Below are 21,590 nucleotides of genomic sequence, written 5' to 3' on the forward strand. Positions count from 1 at the left end.
ACAGGTAACAAGTTAAGGGAAAAACCTGGAGTCTTGGCCTTAATTACATACATAAACATAGATCTTCAACTAATAATCCCATCTGCACAGATTAATTTGGTTTACAAACTGCAGTTTTTAGCAAATTCTCATAAGGTTTTTTAATTGTTATTTTGGCTTGGGGAAAAAAGTGAATTTAAATCCTACAACAAACTGTAACATTAAAGTGATGTAAAAGTAGTTCAGTTAATTATTAACTGAAAATCAGTATGCTAGTACAGCATTATGAAGTGAGGGTAAGAGCGTGAAGGCAGGGTGGAGAGGGGGGAGATGAGTGTCAGGGGGGATTTGTGATAGAAAGACAGCAGCAAGACTATCAGATAATAGTGAGACCTGGTATGATGTATGGGTTGAAGATAAACAGCTCAGGTTGGCGCCGTGTGGCTACCTAGAATTCATTTTTTACTTGTGTTAAAGTAATGGCACAAGTTTTAAATTAATAAAACTAAACTGAATGAGTTAAAGGTAAACCACCAAATGGTCATTTTTGGAGAAGCTGAAACTATGAAATATTTCACACTTTTATATGTAAATAAGAAATTTTAACTAGCCTTCCGTCCATGCTGCTTACTCTGTCATGCTGTGATGTTATTATAACAGTTATTACAGTTTCAGTTTCTGCATTTTCTCTCTTTTTTTTATTATTGACATGTGCTACTCTTGAATTGATACTGTTCATTGTGCTGAACAGTTCAGCAGCTCTACTAGCCCCACACACATATGCACACACACGTACGCAGCTCAGCTCAACACTCTTCACCCTAAGTTAATGAACCATGCTTGCCCCTTCTGTTGTCTTTTGTTATCACTGCGCACATAAAAAAAAGGCCATTTGTAGGCTTAATTCGAAACTATGTCCTCAGACTAATTTAGTGGAAGTCTCCCAGCAGCCTGAGACTACAGCAGAAAGGTTATGGATGGTTCATTATTACGTGACCCTAACTATGCACCCCTACGTGGTTTATAAATCTTGTATGGTGATGATTTATTTTGTGCTTCTGCACCAAGGACAATCTAATCCAACAGCCCTGCAATGAATGCGACTTTTATAAAGTTTTCCAAGAACTGTGATCCCAATAACGTTAAAAAAAAAGTTTTGTGAAAGCCGAGTTGATGACAAACTTGATGTTTGCACCGGATGTTCTTAATGAAATTCCTTGTGGCACATATGGGCTAAAATCTGATGTGCAGCCTCGTGTGTGAATGTGACCACAGTGCCTGACTTCAGTGTTTCTGCTTTAGAGTGAATTATAACCACCTGTGGTTGAGTAAGTGTTGCTTTGTCGCCCCTCCATTCAGCGTTCAGCCTCGTCAGCCTTTCTCTGTGCTGCCGTTGTAAAAAAACAAAAGAGCAGGGTCTCCTTTCTCTGCGACAATACGGCGGCTGAACGTGAGCCGCCACAGTGCCCAAACTCTCCGCTCACTGCCTCACCGAAGACACTTTCCGTGGTGATTAGAGCCAAATCATCTACTTTTCACTGGACCAACTGGGATGCAGGTTGGGGATGGACTGGTTCCCTTGGAAATGGACTCCCATTGTTCAGCTGCAGAGAGGAAAGCAAAGTGACGCGGGACTCAAATAGTTTCCACCTGAGCGTCTGAATAACCTTTAATGTCCCTGGGGTTCGCCTGGGTGTCTGCGAGCTCTTACAGCTGAATCACAGAGATGTCGACCAAGCCGCGTGAGTAGCCTCAGCAGAATGGTGTCTGAAAGTAAACTGGTGATCATTCATTTGATGACTCATTTATTTATTTATAATGTGTTTGGGCAGCCCGCGGAGAGCTCACGGACTCTGATTCGGAGAACTCATCAGAGGAGCTGACAGAGGTGGTTTGTCTGGAGTCAGACCTGCAGGATGGACAGTAAGGAGGGGATGGGGAACCTGCAAACATACGCTTGTGTGTTCTAACCAGATAAACAGTTATACCTATAAATTTTAAACTAGTCTCAGTGTGACATCTAAAACATTTGAATGGTTTATAGCAGGGATGTCAAACAAAAGGGACAGGGACCGGAAACGGCCGGGAAGGAGTCCAATCTATTTGGTTTTTGTTGTTTGTCCTCATAAAAATGGTTAATTTCTGTGAATAAACCCTTTTTTTCTATTATTACTGGTCAGTCTGAGAAAGTCTGAGAATACAATATATGTCTGTGCCATCTGGTCAAAACTGTAGGTCAGACAGTGAATACCAGCCTCATAACAGTGGGGCAGAGACACTGGGGCTACTGAACCTGTCTAAAACCCAACAATACTACATCAGTTTTAGTGAAAATACTACTAGGACGCCTTGTCATTGATTGTACCCCGTCAAAAACTCCCCAGGGTTGCAATTTTATCAAAAATACAGTCTCTGTTGGGACAGGGGAGGGGTAAGGCATCAACAAAGTGATTACAGTTTATAAGGAGGATAACACGGCCACCTTGTCTCTGTGTCCACGCCCTCTGGCTGAACTGAAGCTCTGGTTTTCAGACTTTTTCTGGCACACCACACTTCAGAATCAGAAAAAGGTTGATGGCCCACAGACTACAGTTTTCATCGGGCACTATTTATTATTATTTTTAATAAAAAAGCCCAAAGTATTCAAAAAATATTTATGCCCAAAATGGTAACTTTATGTAATTTGATTACATACAAGTTTTTGTGCATAATTTTGTTGTATAAATTCAATCTAAAACATTACATTTAATCCAATCCGGTCAACTAACTTACTTCATAGGTGTGCATTCAGTTTATACCCATTAATGATGAATCATTTTAATACATAAACCTTTGATTTTATACATTTCAGGTGCATTTTACTTAAAAAATAATTTTTTCAGTCCAGATAAAGCCATCCCTCCAGACACGATGCTTCCACAGCTGGATGAAAAGACCAAGTCAAAGTGTTCTTATTCTAAAAAATTAAAAACCTCTGTGTGTGTGTATGTGTGTGTGTGTGTGTGTGTGTGTGTGTGTGTGTGTGTGTGTCTGTTGTCTCAGGATGATGGAAGTTGAAGTTGGACATCACGGTGTGCTGCTGACGCGCAGCGGGGGTAAATACAGCGCCATTGGGAACCAGTGTACACACTACGGCGCTCCACTTAGCAAAGGTATGAGGACAGGAAGTCTGAAGAGGAGTTTCTGTGACATCACATAGATGTATTTCAGTCTTGAGTCAAGTCTGGGCGCTTGTGTGGGCAGAAAAGTGCCATTAAAGCAAATTCACCTTGTCTGTGCACACTGTAAGGTATCAGACTGGTCTGAGCTTCATATTTGTTTCTTATGTTTTAATAATTTGTCTTCATCTTGTATTTTTTGTGTGCGCATCTTTGTGTGTTCAGGTTTTATTTCAGGGAACAGAGTGCGCTGCCCGTGGCACGGCTCCTGCTTCAATGTCCACACAGGCGATCTAGAGGAATACCCCGGCATCGACTGTCTACCTTGCCACAAAGTATGAACCAGAGAGACAGATTGAGATAAAGCTTATGAGCACATTTGCTGTTGTTTAAATGGTTTTTTTTTTCTTTTGAAGGTCCATATTCAAAACAGCAAAGTGTATGTGTCCATAAATAAAAAGGTAAGTAGGTTATGTTTTCTGTTTTAGTAATATGAGGCCATTTTAATCTCCTGGTATAGATCTCTTCAGCAAGGAAAGAAGGCCATATACAACTAATTCTGAAAACCTTTGTCACTGAACACAGCTCACTGCTGCATCCATAAACACTGGTTAAAACCCAGCTACAGAAAGAAAGGCAGAATTGAGGTTGTGTGAGACCAAAGGATAATAAAGGGGAAAGGCCGGGTGAGGCAGCCCTAGGAAGTGAAATGAAGAGGCTGAAGTTATTGCCAGGGAGTAACTGTTGGAGGGAGAACTGGGATTTTTATAGTGGAGGCGATAAACACCAGTTGATGACCTGACTCCAACATACCAGACTCCTGGTACTCCTGCAACCCAAATCTGTGACCCACTGAAACAATTGGCACATTACAAAACTGAATACAACAAAAGAGGTCCTTTGCAGCTGAAAACACAGATTAATCAAGAATGGGGAGCATATTGCTTTAAAAACTAAAACAGTTGGGCCTCAAACACTTATCATTTTGTTTTTTTTAACAAGAGGCGACGCCACAAAGTGGGATTTCCCTGCTTTTTTAAGTGTGACGTGTCAAAAAATTCATACTGAGCACATTTTAACAACATTAAAACATCAAGTTTTATCTTTTTAGTTCAACACTGACACAAACTCTTACATTTTACTTTGATTCACATTTTTGGAAACTGGTTTGTAGCTGAAAGCTGCAATGTGAGCAAATGCACTGAGTGGCTGGCTGATTTGAACAGGTGGGCCTAAGAAAGCAACCGTGAGTGTATTTTTAGGCAACTGAAATAATATCCCATGTATAATTTTCTGTTTGTAAATATCACTGTTGGTACCTACTGATGACCTGGCCATGTGTTTGATCCATGATTCAGACTCTCAGGCAGGAGAAAAGGATAAAGCGTATGGGCACTGCAGTGCCAGGAGTTACTCACACTGTTCTGCTGCTGGGAGGAGGTGAGTGTGGACCAATATGTGTGTGTGGTTGTGTGGCTTCAATAGGGCACTTAACTGGCATCTTCAACTATGTCCTCTCAACAAATAAGTAAATATAACAATTTTGCCTTGGGATTTGAGTAAATGTGTCAGGAAAATAAGATTCTTCTCTGATCTTGCAAAAAAGTACATGTATGCTGTACATGAATACGTGCAGGTATTAGACTGAGTTCCTTCTAATTTGCTTCCTTTGTGTGTGTGTGTGTGTGTGTGTGATTGTGTGTTGTTTTGTGTAAGTGCAGGAGCTGCGTCACTCATCTGTGCTGAGACGCTGCGGCAGGAAAACTTTGGTGGCAGGATCATCATGGTGACCAGAGAAGACCTCCTACCTTACGACAAAACGCGACTGAGCAAGGTTCTGCACAGCGAATAACTCGACACAAACACATGAAAGTCTCTTTATGAATTTTCTTCACTTCACTGGAGTTTCGCTGATGTCACAGGTGATGAACGTGGAGAGCGACAGCATCCTGATGAGGAGGATGGAGTTTTTCCATCAGTATGACATAGAGGTGTGGCTCAGGAAAGAAGTGAGTACTTCCTGTATGACAACATCCTGCATGTGCTTTCATCTGTGTTTTATCTCATAGACATTGTGACCTTGAGGTAAATCTTCTTCCGGACAGCAACACATGTGGGAATGACTTGGTATCTATGTGATTGAGTCATGCTTTGAAACTGGCTACTGATGTGTTTGCAGGCGCTTTCCGTGGACACAGACAAGAAGACGGTCACATTTGATGATGGTTCAGTCCAGAGCTACGACCAAGTCCTCATCTCAACTGGCTGCAGGTACAGACAACCTCACAAGTATGTGTACAAACATTTCTCATGAAACTGGCTCCAGCCTAAACCCCTTTTCTGGCCTCAGGCAGGCACCAATTATTCCCCAACTGAAATATTATTGTTAATGTCCTCTCAGTTTTATCATATATTTTTAAGTCTGCACATTTGATGGAAATGTTTAAATAAGAAATAAAATATAATTTACTTTTACGATAAAACTAAGGAGACTTTATTAAACTGAGTCTCAGAGTAACAACAGCTTTTCTGAAAAAGCTGGGTTGTTGTATAAAAGGTACCTAAAACAGCATGCAGAGTTCTGCAAATCTCATAAACCCACAGTAGAAGATAGAAAACACATCGAATGTTTAAAACGAGAAAATTTACCACTTTAAGATATAATTAGTCATTTCAAAAAATCTGAGAAAGGATCATGGTTCCTGTTGTGGAGCATCCACTTTACAACAGAGTGAGTTGCTTCTGATCCCTGCCCTTTAGAGCAAAGGGTCTGGATGTTCCCGGCATGAACTTGGGGAATATCAAGATGTTGGAGACACCAGAGGACGCCCGGCAAATCCACGCAGCCTGTACGGGCTCCAATGTTGTCCTCGTGGGAACCTCATTTGTTGGTACTGATTACTATGGTTACTATGTGCACATTTGTATTGCCTGGATTTGTGTAGAAAACAAAGCTAGTGGAATTATATGCTTTAACTGTGAAAACTTCGTTTTTTCCTGTCTTTCCTATTTTTAAATAGACCCAAAAGCCTACAAAAGACAGGAAAATAAAAAATTTAATTTACAGCGTCAACACCTTTTAGCTTTATTTTTCTGTTTTTTCTTTGTCTTTTTGTTCGCATCATATGTCAAATATTAAGTGAAATATACTTTTATGTCGGACACCCTTTTTATGAACCTTTAGCAGTTTCAAGGTCAAAGAGGTGATCAAAACCTTTCTTCAGTTCATTATTCACACTGATATTCGCTCCAGCAACTACAATTACATGTTGCTTTCAGGGATGGAGGTGGCATCTTACTTGACAGACAAAGCCTCCAGTATCACAGTGATAGGCAGCAGTGAGATGCCGTACCAAAATACGCTGGGTCCTGAAATCGGCAAACTCACCATGACGGTAAGAAAGATGAAGAGATGGAGATGTACGTATTATACCCTGACAGTAGTTCATCTCCAGCTCACGTGTTTGTTGTTCAAACTCTTGTTTCTGTAGATGCTGATTGACAGAAATGTGAAATTCTACATGAATGATAACGTGACGGAGGTCCGAGGTGTGAATGGCAAGGTAAAGTGAGGAGATAAACTTCATTCCAGTGTCACGATTTGCACTGGCAGAACATGTGGAGGGAGGAAGAGGACCCAAATGCAGACACTTGGAACAAAACTATAATTTAACAAAAGGCGAGCCGTTTATTTGTGGCTGGGAAAAGGTACAAAACAAAAGGCAGATGCACACTGAGGCAAAACTAGAACTAAACTGGGAAAAACTAAATGCTAAACACAACAGACAAAGAACAAAACCTTGAACATGATAAAAACGGAGGCATGATGAGAACTCAACAGACGACCTGACAAGGAATCAGTGAAAACACACAGACTAAATGCACACAGGAGGTGATCAGGGGAAGTGGAAACACATGGGTGACAGCTGATTAGAATGAACATACTGACGCCACAGGGGAAGTGAAACTAAACACAACGAACATGGGACACCAGACCTCTTCAAAATAAAACAGGAAACATATTGAGAAGCAGACATGAAACACATGAAGACCGACGGAGACTTAAACACAGGAGTGAAGGCACAAGGGAAATCTAATAAACAATGAACTATAACAGGGCAACATAGGCAAAATAGAAATGGACTTAGATAAGCTAATGAACTTAAACATAAACCATAAACATCAAAATATATTAAGACTCAAAACGCTGGGTCAAATGGCCCAGGATCGTGACACCTAGTTTCAGATGAGAACATCAGTACAGTTTTATCTTCAGTAATGAAAAAAATGACTAACACTGAGTTCTTCCTGTCACGTTCTGGTTTTTTCCTCAAGGTGAAGGAGGTTGTGCTGAAAAGTGGAAAAGTCATCCCAGCTGAAGTTTTGATTGTAGGTATTGGTAAGTGGAAACATTTCAGAGTCTTTTATGAGTCTTTTATTAGGCAACACAGAATTCTTGAAAGCTTTTATAGTCAGTATATGTATATATTCACTTATATTACTGTTGCCAGCATATTGTAAATATGTCTGATGTTAATGTTAAACGAGTTGTTACAATTGTATAAATTTTCCTAAATGACACAAATAACTGAGTGAAATGACCTGATTAACTGCTCCTATTTTTCCTCCACTAGGCACCATGCCGAACTCAGAGTACCTAAAGGACAGTAAAATACAGATGACCTCAAAAAACTTTGTAAAAGTCGACAAGGTAGGCTAATGGTCAGTGGTTCACCCGATTATCTACAGCACATAAGCCCGACTCGTACTTTTTCCCCAAACCTGTGCTTTGGACCGCTGATCATCAGTTCTCTGTGTGTATCCCTCCTGCAGTACATGCGCACCAATGTCCCCGATGTCTTCTGTGGTGGTGATCTGGCCATGTTCCCACTGGCCATGGCTAAAAACAAGATGGTTAACATCGGACACTGGCAGATGGCACAAGCACAGGGTAAAGCAGGAAACATATAAGCCTAACTGGAAAGATTCACAAAGAGACTTTGATGCACAAAATCAATGTTTGACATTTACCATGGGAAGCACAAAAGCTGGTAAAATGTCATCTATCGGAAACAGGACTAAATTCACGAGAATTCTGGGTAAATTTATATTACTTAAAGCTCTAAAACTGACATCAACCTTGTTACACACCTTACCTTTGCTCTCTCCTTCAAGCTGGAGTGTTTACTAAACATTCTGATGAATACAAAAAATAACAAATTAAATATAAATTTGCATATATACATTTTAATTTGTATCACTTTTGCTATTGCTTAAAAATTTATTGTGCTATTCATTCATGGTCTCAAAAGCTCATGTATAAAATATGACACACTGGGTGTCCCAGGGTAAAATCCCATATATGTCATTTACATGTTAAACAAACTTTTTTGTGTGTGTTAAGGGAGGATAGTAGCTCTGAACATGCTAAACAAAACAACTGAACTGAACTCAGTCCCTTTCTACTGGACCGTCCTTGTGGGTAAGACCATCCGATACACAGGTGGGTATACACACACACACACACACACACGTAAATATTTACTGGCACACAAAAAATCAGATGTCTTATTATTATTATTCATGTGAAGTTATTACATCTTTCTTTTCAGTCTTTGCCATCCAAACTGTTTATTTTACTGCTTCAAAAAACTATTTAGACAGACATTGTAGATAAACCCTCTGTGATAGATTTCACATGTTTCTGCATGCTGTTGTTAAATGTTTGCTTTGGCTGTGTGCAGGCTATGGGGAGGGATACACTGAGCTCGTGATAAAAGGAAAGTTTGAGGACAGGAAGTTCCTCGCATTGTACATCAAGTAAGTTATTGTTAAAACTGTATTCAACTGTGATAGAAAAAATGTAACCAATAAATAAATACCCAGATGTGTATGTTTGGAATGTTTTTTTTCCTGTAGGGATGATGAGGTCATAGCAGCAGCTGGCCTGAACTTTGATCCAGCAGTGTCCGCAGTAGCTGAGAGACTCGCAACAGGAAAAGTCATCACAAAAAAAGAGGCCCAGTATGTAAAATCATTCTGTTTATTTTACACTTTGCTTCTATATTCCCATCTTCTGATTATTTTAGTCAAACTGAATCTGAACAACGTGACTCCAGAGAGACATGTAGGGACATTTATTTTTGTGAAAAATGAGCCATGTTTCTTACCTAGAGGTTGGTGGAGTCCAAAAAAAGATCTAACAGAGTTTCATTGTTTAAGTTAGAGACCACAGGTGGTCAGGAACATGACTTCAAAGCTGTTTTGACACATGATGTCCAGACATTGTTCGGATAATCAGGCCAGGAACTTGTTTCAAGCTGTCCTTTCTTACACGTAGCACTCAAAAGAGATTCAGACAAGTTCTAACCACACAAATACTCCTTTTGTCTCTGGTGATGGCTGGGATCTGGGTAGAACATGCATGCTTCTCACATGGTAAAAATGGTAAATGGCCTGTATTTGTATAGCGCTTTACTTAGTCCCTAAGGACCCCAAAGTGCTTTACACTACATTCAGTCATTCACCCATTCACACACACACATTCACACACTGGTGATGGCAAGCTACATTGTAGCCACAGCTGCCCTGGGGCGCACTGACAGAGGCTGGTAAAGAGGCTCAATCAAACTTTTCATAGGCTTTGTAAAAATCTCAGATCACTAAAATTTGAAAACAATTTTTCATGGCATCATTAGAGAAGTCCCTGCATAGGTCTGCATAGGTCAGTGTCTTTTTTGCCCTTGATATCATCTTGTTTTGAAACCAAACATGATGAATGAGGTGACTAAGAAATATGGAACACATTTGTTAGCTAGCAGCATCTTAATTTCAAAATACAGCATATCCTGTTTTACGCTAATGGAGACCATGTTATTGTCTTCAATGGGACTTTAAATGAGTGAGAAAGAACCCAAACTCATCAGAAAAAATGTTTCTTGAGACCCTGGAAATTTAGGCAGAGGGTTACTTTCCCATAGACTCCCATACAATTCAGTGCAATTTGTCTTCCTTTCACTGCCAGTGGATTTGCTCCCCAGGTGACCACCCACATAGCAGACAGGTCTGGCCTGGATCTGGTGTCAAGCCGGCACTGCTGGCTGACTTCTGGCATGATACCTGGTATGTCATCTAGATATGGGCCAGGCCTTGCGTAGATGGCACTGTTTATGTGATGGGATGCCATATCTGGCTCGATTATGGTTTGGTTTATGTGGCCCAGGCTTATAGAAAACAGGTCTTCCCCGGATCAGGCATCAAGCTGGCACTTCTGACTGACTGGTGACATGGCAGGGTGTATGTCAACCAGATGTGGGCCAGGTCTGGCAATGATGGTAATATTTATGTTCCTATTTTCCTATTTTAGTTAGAAGAACCAAATGCCATGTTGCAATACTATACTGCTATGGTAGCCAACGTTTCAATTGCAGGTTTGACAGGTTTGTGAGTGTACACTTTATCCAAAACCTAGTGAGGATTTACTCAAGTTTACCACTGGGTGGTTGTAGCTCAGGAGGTAGCACAGGGCACCTACTGATCAGAAGGTTAGTAGTTCAATTCCTGGCTCCTCCAGTCTGCATGTCAAGTATGAATGTAGTTAGGAAGCACTCAGTTTAGAGGGATTGGGTGAATGTATAAGAATCATTCACTTTCTGAACAGAGTTTTGTCATATTACTTTTGCACTATTATGTTCAGGCACATGTTGTTATTACATGGCTTGATTAAGGTACACATTAGGCTTACATCTGGGGCCAGAGCTGAAACTGTTCTGGGCCAGCACAGGGCCAGCTCGGTGTCTGCAACTGGCGTTGTGCTGGCCCATGTGTGAGCCACCTCTGGCAAACCTGATCTGGGCCACCAAAGGGCCGTCATTCTTTGCAGTATGTGGGCCATGTGTAAGCACATTGTGTGGGCCAGATCCGGGCCATACCAATTTTGCTATGTGGGCATTAGAAACACTGGAAGCTATATCCATTCGTATATCCTATATCTATATCCTGGTCTGTTCTCACATTGGTACATTTAGCTGATGGGTTTAAGATATCCGTATTGTCACATGCACCTCCACTGGGTAATATGTTGAAAAGTTTAAGTGTGGTTCAACTAACTTCTTCTTTTAGATAGTGACACGTTTATTGTCATTTTACCTCTGTACAACACCACAGTGTATTTAAATTAAATAATCAGCATGTAAATGCAGACTTTCTGACCTGCTTGTTGTAAACCCTCTGTTTCCATTCATGAAGGCGTCTCTTGATTGTTGACCATAACAATGATACCTCCCGAAAAGTATTCATGACTTTTAAATGCTGAATGTTGTGAAGTTGCTTTACATAACCTCCGTCATCCTGCACTTACAGTTTTAAGAATGAGTTAGAATGGTCATTCAGCCACTCCTATTTTTTTTTCCTCTCAGGTTTGGTTTGGTTTTTCAATCTAATGATGACTCACTCGCTCACTTGCTTTGGTATCTCATATTGGGAGTTCTAGTAAAACGTTGTTTCTGCTTAATTTCTGAATGAATAGCAAGAGAACAGACCTTCAAGGTCATGAAAGCACCTGACAGTCATCTGTCCAATTAACTTTGAGCCTCTGAAAGAAAGGGAGCTATGTATAAAAAAGGTTTTAAAAATGGATGTATCTATTGCAGTACTTTTGTTAAACATCTTGAATTAAAGCTGAAAGTCAGCACATCGCATGGTGATTTAAAATCCACTGTGCTAGTGAATGGAGGCAGAATTACACAAGATAAGTGGAAATCCACATAAAACCATTTTTTCAAATCTTTTTCCTCTCTCTGACAGATCAGACGACCTGAGCTGGCTGCAGCTGTCCTGATATTCAGCTCCTTACACTCGTCTGTCCAATGTTAGGTCCTCCGTGTGTCTCTTCTTCAGCACGGCTCACGAAAAGGACCAGGGGGAGTTTGGAGACGTGGACTGAAATTTTTCAGTCGGAAGAGACAAACTTCACTTGCGGAGGGAAAGCGCACCAAACACAGTGAAAGCTGCAGTAACAGCTCAGCATCTAATACGGGCTGTGTGGAAGTGCATACTATGCATTCAGTGTTCATGTGAGGGGGAGTCCAAATGTCAACAACAGATACCTCAAAAAGATGCAGCTTATAGGTCTTCTTTTTTAAATCTATTTTTTTTGTCATTAATTTAACAGATTTTTTTTTTTTTAATTTCAGGGATTTATGTCTCCAGGAGTGTTTCAGTAACAGTCCAGAGACATCGCCGTTTAAGATGCCTCAGTATGTTCTCTGCTGTTAGTGTTTAAAGCTGACTTTTACTTGGATGGGGCAGCTGGAAAAACATAAGTGACCTTAATGCCCACTGCATCTGCATTTGTGGTCCGGTCAGTGAGTCGGAGAGGGGGGGGGATTAGGAAAACAGAGGCAGCAGTGTTCAGCTCTTTGAAACAGAGATGCTGAAACAGGCAATGGTAACAAAACACACCAACAGCAAACAATAGGCCTGCAGCAAACGACGAACAAAAGCACTGCACAACAGAAATGCTGCGTTTCTCTCTCTCCCCCTGCCTCAATCGCTCTGCTGCTATCTTTAATTCACACCTCAGCTTTTACTGTTCGCTCTCAGCAGGATGCCTCAGTTCACCCAGGACCTTTCAGGGCTAGTTCCAGTTAGTAGTACCAGTACCAGTAGTGATATTTTAGGTGGTAGTAGGTGGTAATGGCTTTTTTTCTCTCTGTACTAATGTTGCATGTCAAAGATTTAGGGTTTTTTTCTTTGCAAAGGGCAGGCTAAACGTTTTTTTTTTATTAGCATTTGAATTGAAACTTGTTGCCTGCCATTTTAATAAAATCGAAGCTCTTATCTTATGTAAGAGAAAAAAAATTGGCTAATGGTGCAAACTAAATACAATGAAAATCAAGATCTGGTGATGCAGGGAAAAAATGGCTAATTCTACAGATAATTAAGGATAGAGCAGGTGTATTGCATTGCACAACAGATGACTGACTCCTGTGATATTCATGTTACCTCATTTCTGTGTGAACAATGCATTTACAGTATAATGCTGTAAATTCACAGGAACCCAGTCACTCTGTAACAGCAAGTAATCTATGATATCCTCGGTATAAGAACGTTATTAGATTTGTTCTCTTGAGGTGACAAGAAGAAGACAGATTGATGAGCATCATCAGCCCTCTTGTTAGTAACAGCGTTGTTATTAATTCAAAGTGATTCTTGATGCCAAGAGTAAGAATAAAAGTGAAGTACTTGTCATTTAAACTTTTTTGTCTTGTGTTTAACTTTGAATTAAAAAAAACCCTCAGGCATATCAGTTTTGTCTCTGTTGTATTTAGTGACTCGTGAGAACATATGATTCACTCAGAGAGGGACTGTTCTGACATCTATTGTCCACCAGTGGTAGTGTTCGTACACAGAGTGGACAGAAACAGGAAGTAATCTGTCCCACTTCATAAATGTACACCTATAATTACAGTTATAGGTGTACAGTTAAGTGATTTGAAGGACATTTAAGATGTTGTATGTTACTGCATTTGCTCATCAAACATCTTAGAGACAGTAAAAAATCTATAGCATAAAGAGCCTTAAGCTGCATCCACACATGAAGTGATTTTGAGTTTTGTGGTGACCAGAAACCTTTGAAAGTCAATGAAACTTGACAGCGATTGCAGGTTTTAAGAAACCCCCCCCACTAATGACACAAAGTGGGCATGTCCCGAGATGAACACTATGCAAGTGAAGGTGATAGCACAGGATACCTATGACACACATATGACAGGGTAGTAAAGAACATTAGATCAAGGGTGTCAAACATAAGGCCCGCGGGCCAGGATCAGATCAGTAAAGACTCTAATTTGGCCCACTAGACATCTCAGGAACTATAGAAATGTATGTTTTTTACAATGAGGCTACAGTTAAAAAATTAAATACATAAACAATCAAATAAATTAAGGACATTTTCTGCGAATTAACAGAAATTTTCTATTTCATCAATATAGCACAGTCTGGGCAATGAGCTAGTTCAACTTTTTACATGTTTATTTATCATAAAGCCCAAACAGTAGTGTTGACAGATTTCATCCTTTATCATTTAGAAAAACTAAGATTTAATGTTGGAACTACACTACTTTTTTCATATAATAAGATGTATCAGGGATTAAATGTCTTGTTAAACGTCTTCGCACAAAGGGGAGTGTCTGGCCCACTTATGGTCAAATTGGTCTGTATGTGATGCAATATGCAAAATCAGTTTGACATCCTTTCATTAGAGGACTGACATATGACAGGGTAGTAGATACATTATATGGTTACCTAGGCAACCACAGCCTGAATGTCTGCTAGTAGCCAAACATCTGTGTCAAAGTGAGGCTTTACAGACAAACTGCTTCCTGTGTGGACGGGGACACATCATACTATAATTAGTATATGCATATGTATGGATGTATGTTTGCATGTTACCTATTTCCTCCTGGGGGAGTGGAGCAATCTTAATGAAACTTTGCATAAACATTGCTTAGGGAACTGCGAGTGCCAGCATCTATTATGCATATACAAACATTTTATGCAAATCACATATACTGTTAAAAAAAATTAAATCAAAACTTTTTATTTAGATTACAGCATCAACTCAATTAAACTTCTAGAATATTGATCTGTTCAATTAAGTAATTGAAGGGGTTGTTAATATGTTTCAGCTGCTTTGACGAAATTAACAGCAGGTGGACTAGAGGGACAACAATGAGACAAGCCCCAAAACAGGAATGACTTTACAGGTGGAGGCCACTAACATTTTTTTCCCCTCTTCTTCCCATCTTTTCTGATTTTTTTTCAGTAGTTTGGCATTTGGCTAGGGCAGGGGTGGGCAATCTCAGTCCACGAGGGCCGGTGTCCCTGCAGGTTTTAGATCTCACCTTGGGTCAACACACCTGAATCACATGATCAGTTCGTTACCAGGCCTCTGGAGAACTTCAGGACATGTTGAGGAGCTAATTTACCCATTTAAATCAGCTGTGTTGGTTCGAGGACACATCTAAAACCTGCAGGGACACCGTCCCTCGTGGACTGAGATTTCCCACCCTTGGGCTAGGGTTAGTATCACTACTGGTATCATGAGGCAATACCTGGACATTTCACAGTTCAACAAGCACTGAATGGAAAGTTGGATTAGAAAGGTGTGTCACAACATCACAGTGTCATACTATAATCATCATAGTTTATATATGTATGTATATTTGTATGATCTTTGTCTCCTGCGTGTAGCGTGGTGATTTGCTTGTCTGCATAATTGTGGCTATAAAGTTAAAATGTGATAAACACACGCCCACTGCCATTTATCAGTAAGGAATTTAGTGTTACACAGTTAACAGTTTAGAGGAGCAACAAAGAAGAAGAGAGAAATAATGAGTTCAGGACTTTGCACATTAAATTGTTGCTCCATCGTGTCAGCAACAAGCTTTTTACTGTGTTTACTGCATTGTGCTTAGTCTGACAGCAGAGCAGCGCTTTGTTACAGTCACATTGCCACCCCCTCTCTGCTGGACATCTTTCTTTGTGTTTCTCATGCTGTAATGGATTAGCCCTCCTTCACTTCACTGGCAGATGTGAGCTGGGTTCATGTTATGTGATCCCGACCGGGTTTTTGCCCTGAAAGATCAACTTAACTTCTTAAGGTGTGCTCAGCAGGAGGCATTCTTGTCCTCGTGAAAGCTGTGGCATTGTGGTTATGTACTTTGAACCTAAGCATTTCTGTTGGGCGTTTTAAAGGGTGTTCAGCTGCTCAGTTTCTCTTTGGTCCAGTGTCTTAACAGCACCCTAGGATCTTTACTTTGTGTCTCACACTGCATAAATCTATTTTAAACTGTGAACAAATAAATCCTGAGGCCTCTAACAGCATAAGGCTCTCTTTTGCTTCTTTAATTCAGTGTCTGCTCAGCTGCAATAATGACGCAGCCTCCTGCTGGTCACATTCAGCTGGAACCTTTTTCTCTTTAGGAAAAGTCTGTCTTAAGGGTTTCTTTAAACAGAGCCTCTCTGTGTGCGATGTACCGCTGCCGCCTGTTGGCCCTGTATTGCTCCAGTCTCTTTGCCTCCGCCTGGGGATCCTGCAGCACTCCCTCCCACCGCAGGCTGAGAGTCTGAGCTGGGACAGAGTGCTGCAGGACAGTGAGCTCCTTCACGTATCCCTGAGCAGTATCTCCACTTCCATCGCTTTTATGGTTCTCTGTCAGCGTGGCCGGAGAGTCCTTGTGGTGTTTTTTCCTCTGTCGTTCTCTGTTCGTCTTAGTGGAGGCTCTGAGCTTGGGAACCTGGTCTTGGGACTGACCCGTACTCTGAGGAGGCAGCAGGGCCAGCGGCAAGATCTCAGGAGGCAAAGATACAGCCAGAAGTTTCTCTGTAGGGAAGCATCATAAACATGTAGGGAAACTAGCAAACAAAGCTGAGGCCTCCGATTACTAATGACTTCCTATGGAGATTAAGGACTTTTGGCTTGGGTTACAGTAGAGAGCTATAATAGGTTAATGAGGAGGCACGGGGTTGATTCTCTAACGACCTATTCAAGTGATTTGAGGGATGAAACATGAGGGTCAGATGTTTTTCCATGCCTCTTCTTTTTTTTTTCTCTGCAGCACGACCAATAATAAATCCATGCTGTGCTGTGAGAGAGTTTCAAGAGCTTTTTATTAGGTCACAGTTTATCATTTCAGAATGGTTTCTGTACTAGCTGGTAGCATGGACTCCATCAGAAACATGCATTTCATGCTCTGCTTCCAATATCCTTTCAATAACAAAAAATGTGGCGCTGTAATTTAATTTCCTCTCGTCTAACGTGCCCTCGAGGCACAAATCTCATTTTCAGTGCTTAATAGTTCAGCACGAGGAGTTCATTTTTCCAGATTTTAAGGCTGGTTTGTCTTTGATTCAGAGATAGGCAGGTAGATCCATCACATATTCTTTTCATAAACTTTCAGTGTAGGGATTTTACTAGCTAAGGGAAAATACATAATATTATGTATGGATCAGAATATGAGTTCCACTGATAAAAAAGAGAATAAAATACCTGCATTTTCTAAGGCACAGGTGGAAACAGTGCCTTTGTTTCTTTTCTTCTTTGTCCGTTCAGAGCTCATGGGGGACTGAAGGAGCTTGCCGGGCTTGTCTTCCGGCATGCTGGTGTTTCAGTGCCGATGAGTAGGTCTGCTCACGCCAAACCAACTGATTAACAGGATAAAATGCTTCTTAGATTATTCCTCTTACTCACTGCAGACAAGAAACCTCGGTGGAAACAAGCAGCCTGTCAGCAGCTGCCCTTCAATCTAGTCGTTTAAAATAAATACGTTTTCTACAAAAGGGGGGAGAGGGGCTAAGTGCTGCGAGCTGCAGCGCTACCTTTTGTGCTCCACAATCACGCTACACCGCCAAGTTGCCAAGTGACGCCTCTCCATGGCAACAGGACACACCTTCCCAGAGAAGAACGTCTCCGGGTCTCGTCGACACGTCAAACGAAGTAAGCCGAATTCGAGCTGCACGGTTCGGCTTTGCTCTGTGATCCTGACCGTGCTGCCAGCTGCCAGTGAATCAATCACTTTGGCAATGAAGACATTTTAGAAACAGAAGGATGAACCTCATAGGCTTTATTTGTTTAGCTGTTTTTATCTGACGCATTAAGTTTACTGTTGATTTGGAAACCACGAGAAAATTGACGGTATCACGGGAAATCATGAGAAAGTTAATATTAAATAACACATCTTATTTTTTTCTTTAGGGGAATACGGTGACTTCGATAAAGCGCGAATAGGAAACCGGTGACAGACAGATATTCTGTATTTTAAATAGGTACACTGTATATAATCAAATTACTACATGCACTATAAATAATGTGAGTGTTGCGGAGGGTTAAAGTAGTTGACCCCGACGTGATTTGAACACGCAACCTTCTGATCTGGAGTCAGACGCGCTACCGTTGCGCCACGAGGTCCTTGCTGTCGAATAAAGAGGTAAAAATAAAACACTGAAAGGGTTACGAGCACCTCTATTACATATGATTGTCTAATTTTTCCATTTCTTACCGGTGAATTTTCTTTGTCCTTCGGTGAGAAGGTTATAAACTTTTATTGACTGCCCTCATATGCTCATATGGCTAATTAATAACCTGCCTGATTGACAGAATACAAATCAGTCCAGTTTAAATAGAAATGCTCAGACGCATGCATCCTGTTGTCCTGTGAAATGAATCTTCACAGCACGCACAAACTTCAGATGAAACCTGTTGGTCTAAACTATTTGAACTATCTGTGTTACAGCTTTGAGCTAAAGCCAAAATAATATAATTAGACTGTCCTGTAATTATATAAAAAAGAAAGTCTTTGTTAATTCACAGTCTTTGGAGTCTTTGCCAGGCCGAATTTGGCCCCCCAGGCCTTATGTTTTACACACCCGCTCTATGCTTCATTGTTTATCACTTTTCCCAAACTGGGTATTTGCACTACGTCTTTTGGGCAGTAGGGGCAGTATAAACAAGCTGTGAATAGAACACTGACATTTTACCATTGCAGCTAACCCCTAACTGTGTCTGTGTTGTTTAGTGCTGTTATTTTAGAAAGCAATGATGTATGAACATTTTAACCTCTGGACAGTGACATAATCTTTAAAAATAGTTTCTATTTTCAAAATCAAAAGAAAAAAATCTTTGTCACTCTGATTATTTAAGTTTTTAAAAAGCTGGAAAGTAAAAAAACAAATGTGTTTTAATCATGTTAAAGAGACTGAATGCCATCTGTAAACTTTCCTCCTTTACACTCCTGCATGGGGATTTCAGAGCACATCCACTGCATGCTGTGTGGTATTTTCTAGGGAGTTTCCATCCTTTTCCTGTTCCACAGAGTCGAGATCACCACTGGTTCCTTGTACTGCACACACATCTGCCTTTTCCCGTAATTATTAAGTTGTAAAGTTTTACATGCACTTTAACCTTCCTATTAATTTCCAAGTAACTAATTTTGGCCCTTGGGTGCTATGCTTGGTCTGCTCTTAAACGCTAAACGCAGCAGTGCTAAAAATAGACTCAGTGCTGGATCTCAAACGGGTCTGTCCTGCTTCTGCATTTCCCCCACATATCTGTGATCTTCCAACAAGAACTACAGGAGGAAAAGGGACAAACCATCTGCTGAGTCACAGAGGACACGTAGCATTTATGCATGCAGCAGTGACAAAGTTCAGAGTGAGACGTGATAGAAAGGTTTTTAAAGCTCTCTTTTTCAAAGCGACACTGTTGGAACTGTCAAAAATAAAAACATTTTTTTAAAAACAGGATTACATAAATGAGCAAGCAAAACTGATAAATCATGGCCAAAACAACCAAGAGATCAACAGCTAAACATATGAAACACTTGAACCACCTTTGACCCAGAATATTAAATTTTCCACTTCTAGGTCATGTGACTGTGTTACATTTTATGCGTTTTGACCCATGCCTCTGTCACGTCTTGCTCTGGTGTGCTTACACTCTGGCTGCGGTGGAGGAAGATGTGACTCGCGTGCTTCTCCATCTGGTGCAGACATAATTACGCAAACAGATTTTTACATGCAGTAAGTGCACTGGCATCTGCTTGTGAGGGCATTGTCAACAATAGCTCAAGCGCTTTTACAAACATGCCAAGTTAGATTTTGTTTAAAGGTGCATCAAATACATCACAATCCTGTAACAGTAGGTGTTTTACAGATGAGAGTTTACCATTACTGGTATTCCCCCAGGCACTCTAGACATGTATTGCAGTTTTCAGAGAGCACTTAGATCATTTTACATGCTGAACAGGGTTATTCTGTGTTAAATATATAAGACACAGCTTATTCTCTGGGCTGGATTTTGACCTAAAATAATTATTTATGGAATACTCAACACAGGGAGTGGCACAGTAGATTGGCTTTTCTTTGTTTTCAATGCTGATCCTAAATAATGTTGCCTTTTAGTATGGCTATAAAAATTACTGAATCATAATGATTTCCACCCACACAAATCCCCCAAAGGGAGATTGTGTCTGAATCAGGAGGTAGTGAAGGTTACAGACTACCAGCTAGCAATGATTTGCAGCTTTACAGTGGTTAGCATTTCCAAAAAAAAATCCATATCTGAGTGGTAGGTCACTATGGTCTTGTAGGACCTCATGAAGAATTTGGGAATTTACAGGGGTCAAAATCATCTTAATACACCTTACTCATATTCTGTGGGAAACGCTGTTCTAAAAACATTCAAGAAAAAGGAAGAAGACATTGGAAGGTGGCCTTGTGAGGATTTGCTGCGTGTCCTCAGTGTGTCAGGTGACAGTGAGGAAGCAGCTTTTCAAACTGCAGCAACCTTAAAGCTGCAGAGTGACAAGCCCAGGTTCACAGGAGAGAGACAGAAAGAAGCAAGGACTGAGAAGCAGTCACTGCTGCGTGAGCGTCTGTGTGCGTCAGCACTGAGAGGGTAACTAATTCATCTCGACCTGCTGATGTCTCCGGAGGCCTCTTGCAGACTCGTATTAATAGAACAACAGCACAACTTTTGTGCAAATAGTTGTCTGTCAAAAATGGAATCCTGCTTAATCAGCACTAAAACTGAATCGTTCATATATCGACGGGTCATGATTCCTGTTCTTCCAGAGAGTTAAACTAAAGCAGAAGTGTAGCATAGCTTTTCTAAAATGTTTTTTTTCCCAATATGAAAAATAGTTCCTACTTTAAAACTGAGCACAACAAGGTTTGTGGATTTATTGGGGTAATCGGACTTCTGGAAAGAGACGCTGCTTTTAAATTTTTCTCATGTATTTTTGTTGCATTGAGCAGAACAAGGCATGTGTTCTCCGGTTCCACTATATTTAAGAGAAGAGACAAAAACTAGGAATCTCAAACCAAAATAATCTGGGATCAGCAGTCCTGCGAGTCGGGGGGGAAGAAAGGTTTTTTAGGTAAACTGTAGCTTTAAAACTTTAAACTTATGGTAAGTGCTTATCAAATTATGCTTTTTATAAAAATGTGGTAGCATTTTATAACACGGCCCATTACAAATTAAATGGAATTTCACTGTATTTTATTCTGAAATTACAGAGCAATGATATTTAACAGTATATTTTACATTACAATAAAAGGGTAGCAATTCAAGTTTTTACAGGAAAGAAAAAAATAATTAAACTATAGGTAATTTTAAGTTGTGCATAAGTTCTGGGTAATTTGGTGGAAAAACCAAACAACATTTCTCCATCTGACACTGTAAATTTTGCATTATGACGCATTACCCGCTGCTAAGTATTTATAGGTAAATAGTAATTATATTGTTATTTCTAAAAGGGAATTACACCCTTAGTCACAGGCCAAAAAAATATATTGCCTGTAATTTCAATAACTGTCGTATATTTGAGTGCAAAAAGAAATGTGATGATTTTGAGCATCAAATGTGAGGACTTAGTCATTTACTGTCTTTAT

At 40.4% G+C, this 21,590-nt stretch overlaps 1 protein-coding gene and 1 non-coding gene across 2 annotated transcripts; one reads left to right on the forward strand and one right to left on the reverse strand.

Moving 5' to 3' along the window:
* The first annotated feature begins 1,277 nt into the window (after positions 1–1,277).
* Positions 1,278–13,394, forward strand: aifm5 (apoptosis inducing factor mitochondria associated 5). The gene is made up of 19 exons (XM_005452657.4): positions 1,278–1,721; positions 1,812–1,902; positions 3,022–3,131; positions 3,363–3,472; positions 3,554–3,598; positions 4,496–4,577; positions 4,859–4,971; positions 5,060–5,146; positions 5,317–5,408; positions 5,898–6,028; positions 6,417–6,532; positions 6,629–6,700; positions 7,473–7,536; positions 7,772–7,848; positions 7,971–8,088; positions 8,542–8,640; positions 8,882–8,957; positions 9,057–9,161; positions 11,943–13,394. Exons 1-19 carry the CDS (start codon positions 1,706–1,708, stop codon positions 11,974–11,976), a joined length of 1,638 nt encoding a protein of 545 aa, XP_005452714.1. The 5' UTR covers positions 1,278–1,705; the 3' UTR covers positions 11,977–13,394.
* A 4,642-nt stretch (positions 13,395–18,036) lies between these two features.
* On the reverse strand, positions 18,037–18,108 carry trnaw-cca (transfer RNA tryptophan (anticodon CCA)). Its single transcript has one exon. It is a non-coding gene; the product is annotated as a tRNA-Trp (tRNA).
* Between the last annotated feature and the right edge of the window lie 3,482 nt (positions 18,109–21,590).

Source organism: Oreochromis niloticus, linkage group LG10 (genome assembly GCF_001858045.2).
Source record: "Oreochromis niloticus isolate F11D_XX linkage group LG10, O_niloticus_UMD_NMBU, whole genome shotgun sequence".
Taxonomy (NCBI): Eukaryota; Metazoa; Chordata; class Actinopteri; order Cichliformes; family Cichlidae; genus Oreochromis; species Oreochromis niloticus.

Bases quoted from the DNA above. Each gene is read 5' to 3' on its own strand.
- aifm5 (XM_005452657.4), top strand. The intron at 6,533-6,628 runs GTAAGAAAGATG...TTGTTTCTGTAG, and splicing joins TCGGCAAACTCACCATGACG to ATGCTGATTGACAGAAATGT. The intron at 9,162-11,942 runs GTATGTAAAATC...TCTCTCTGACAG, and splicing joins ATCACAAAAAAAGAGGCCCA to ATCAGACGACCTGAGCTGGC.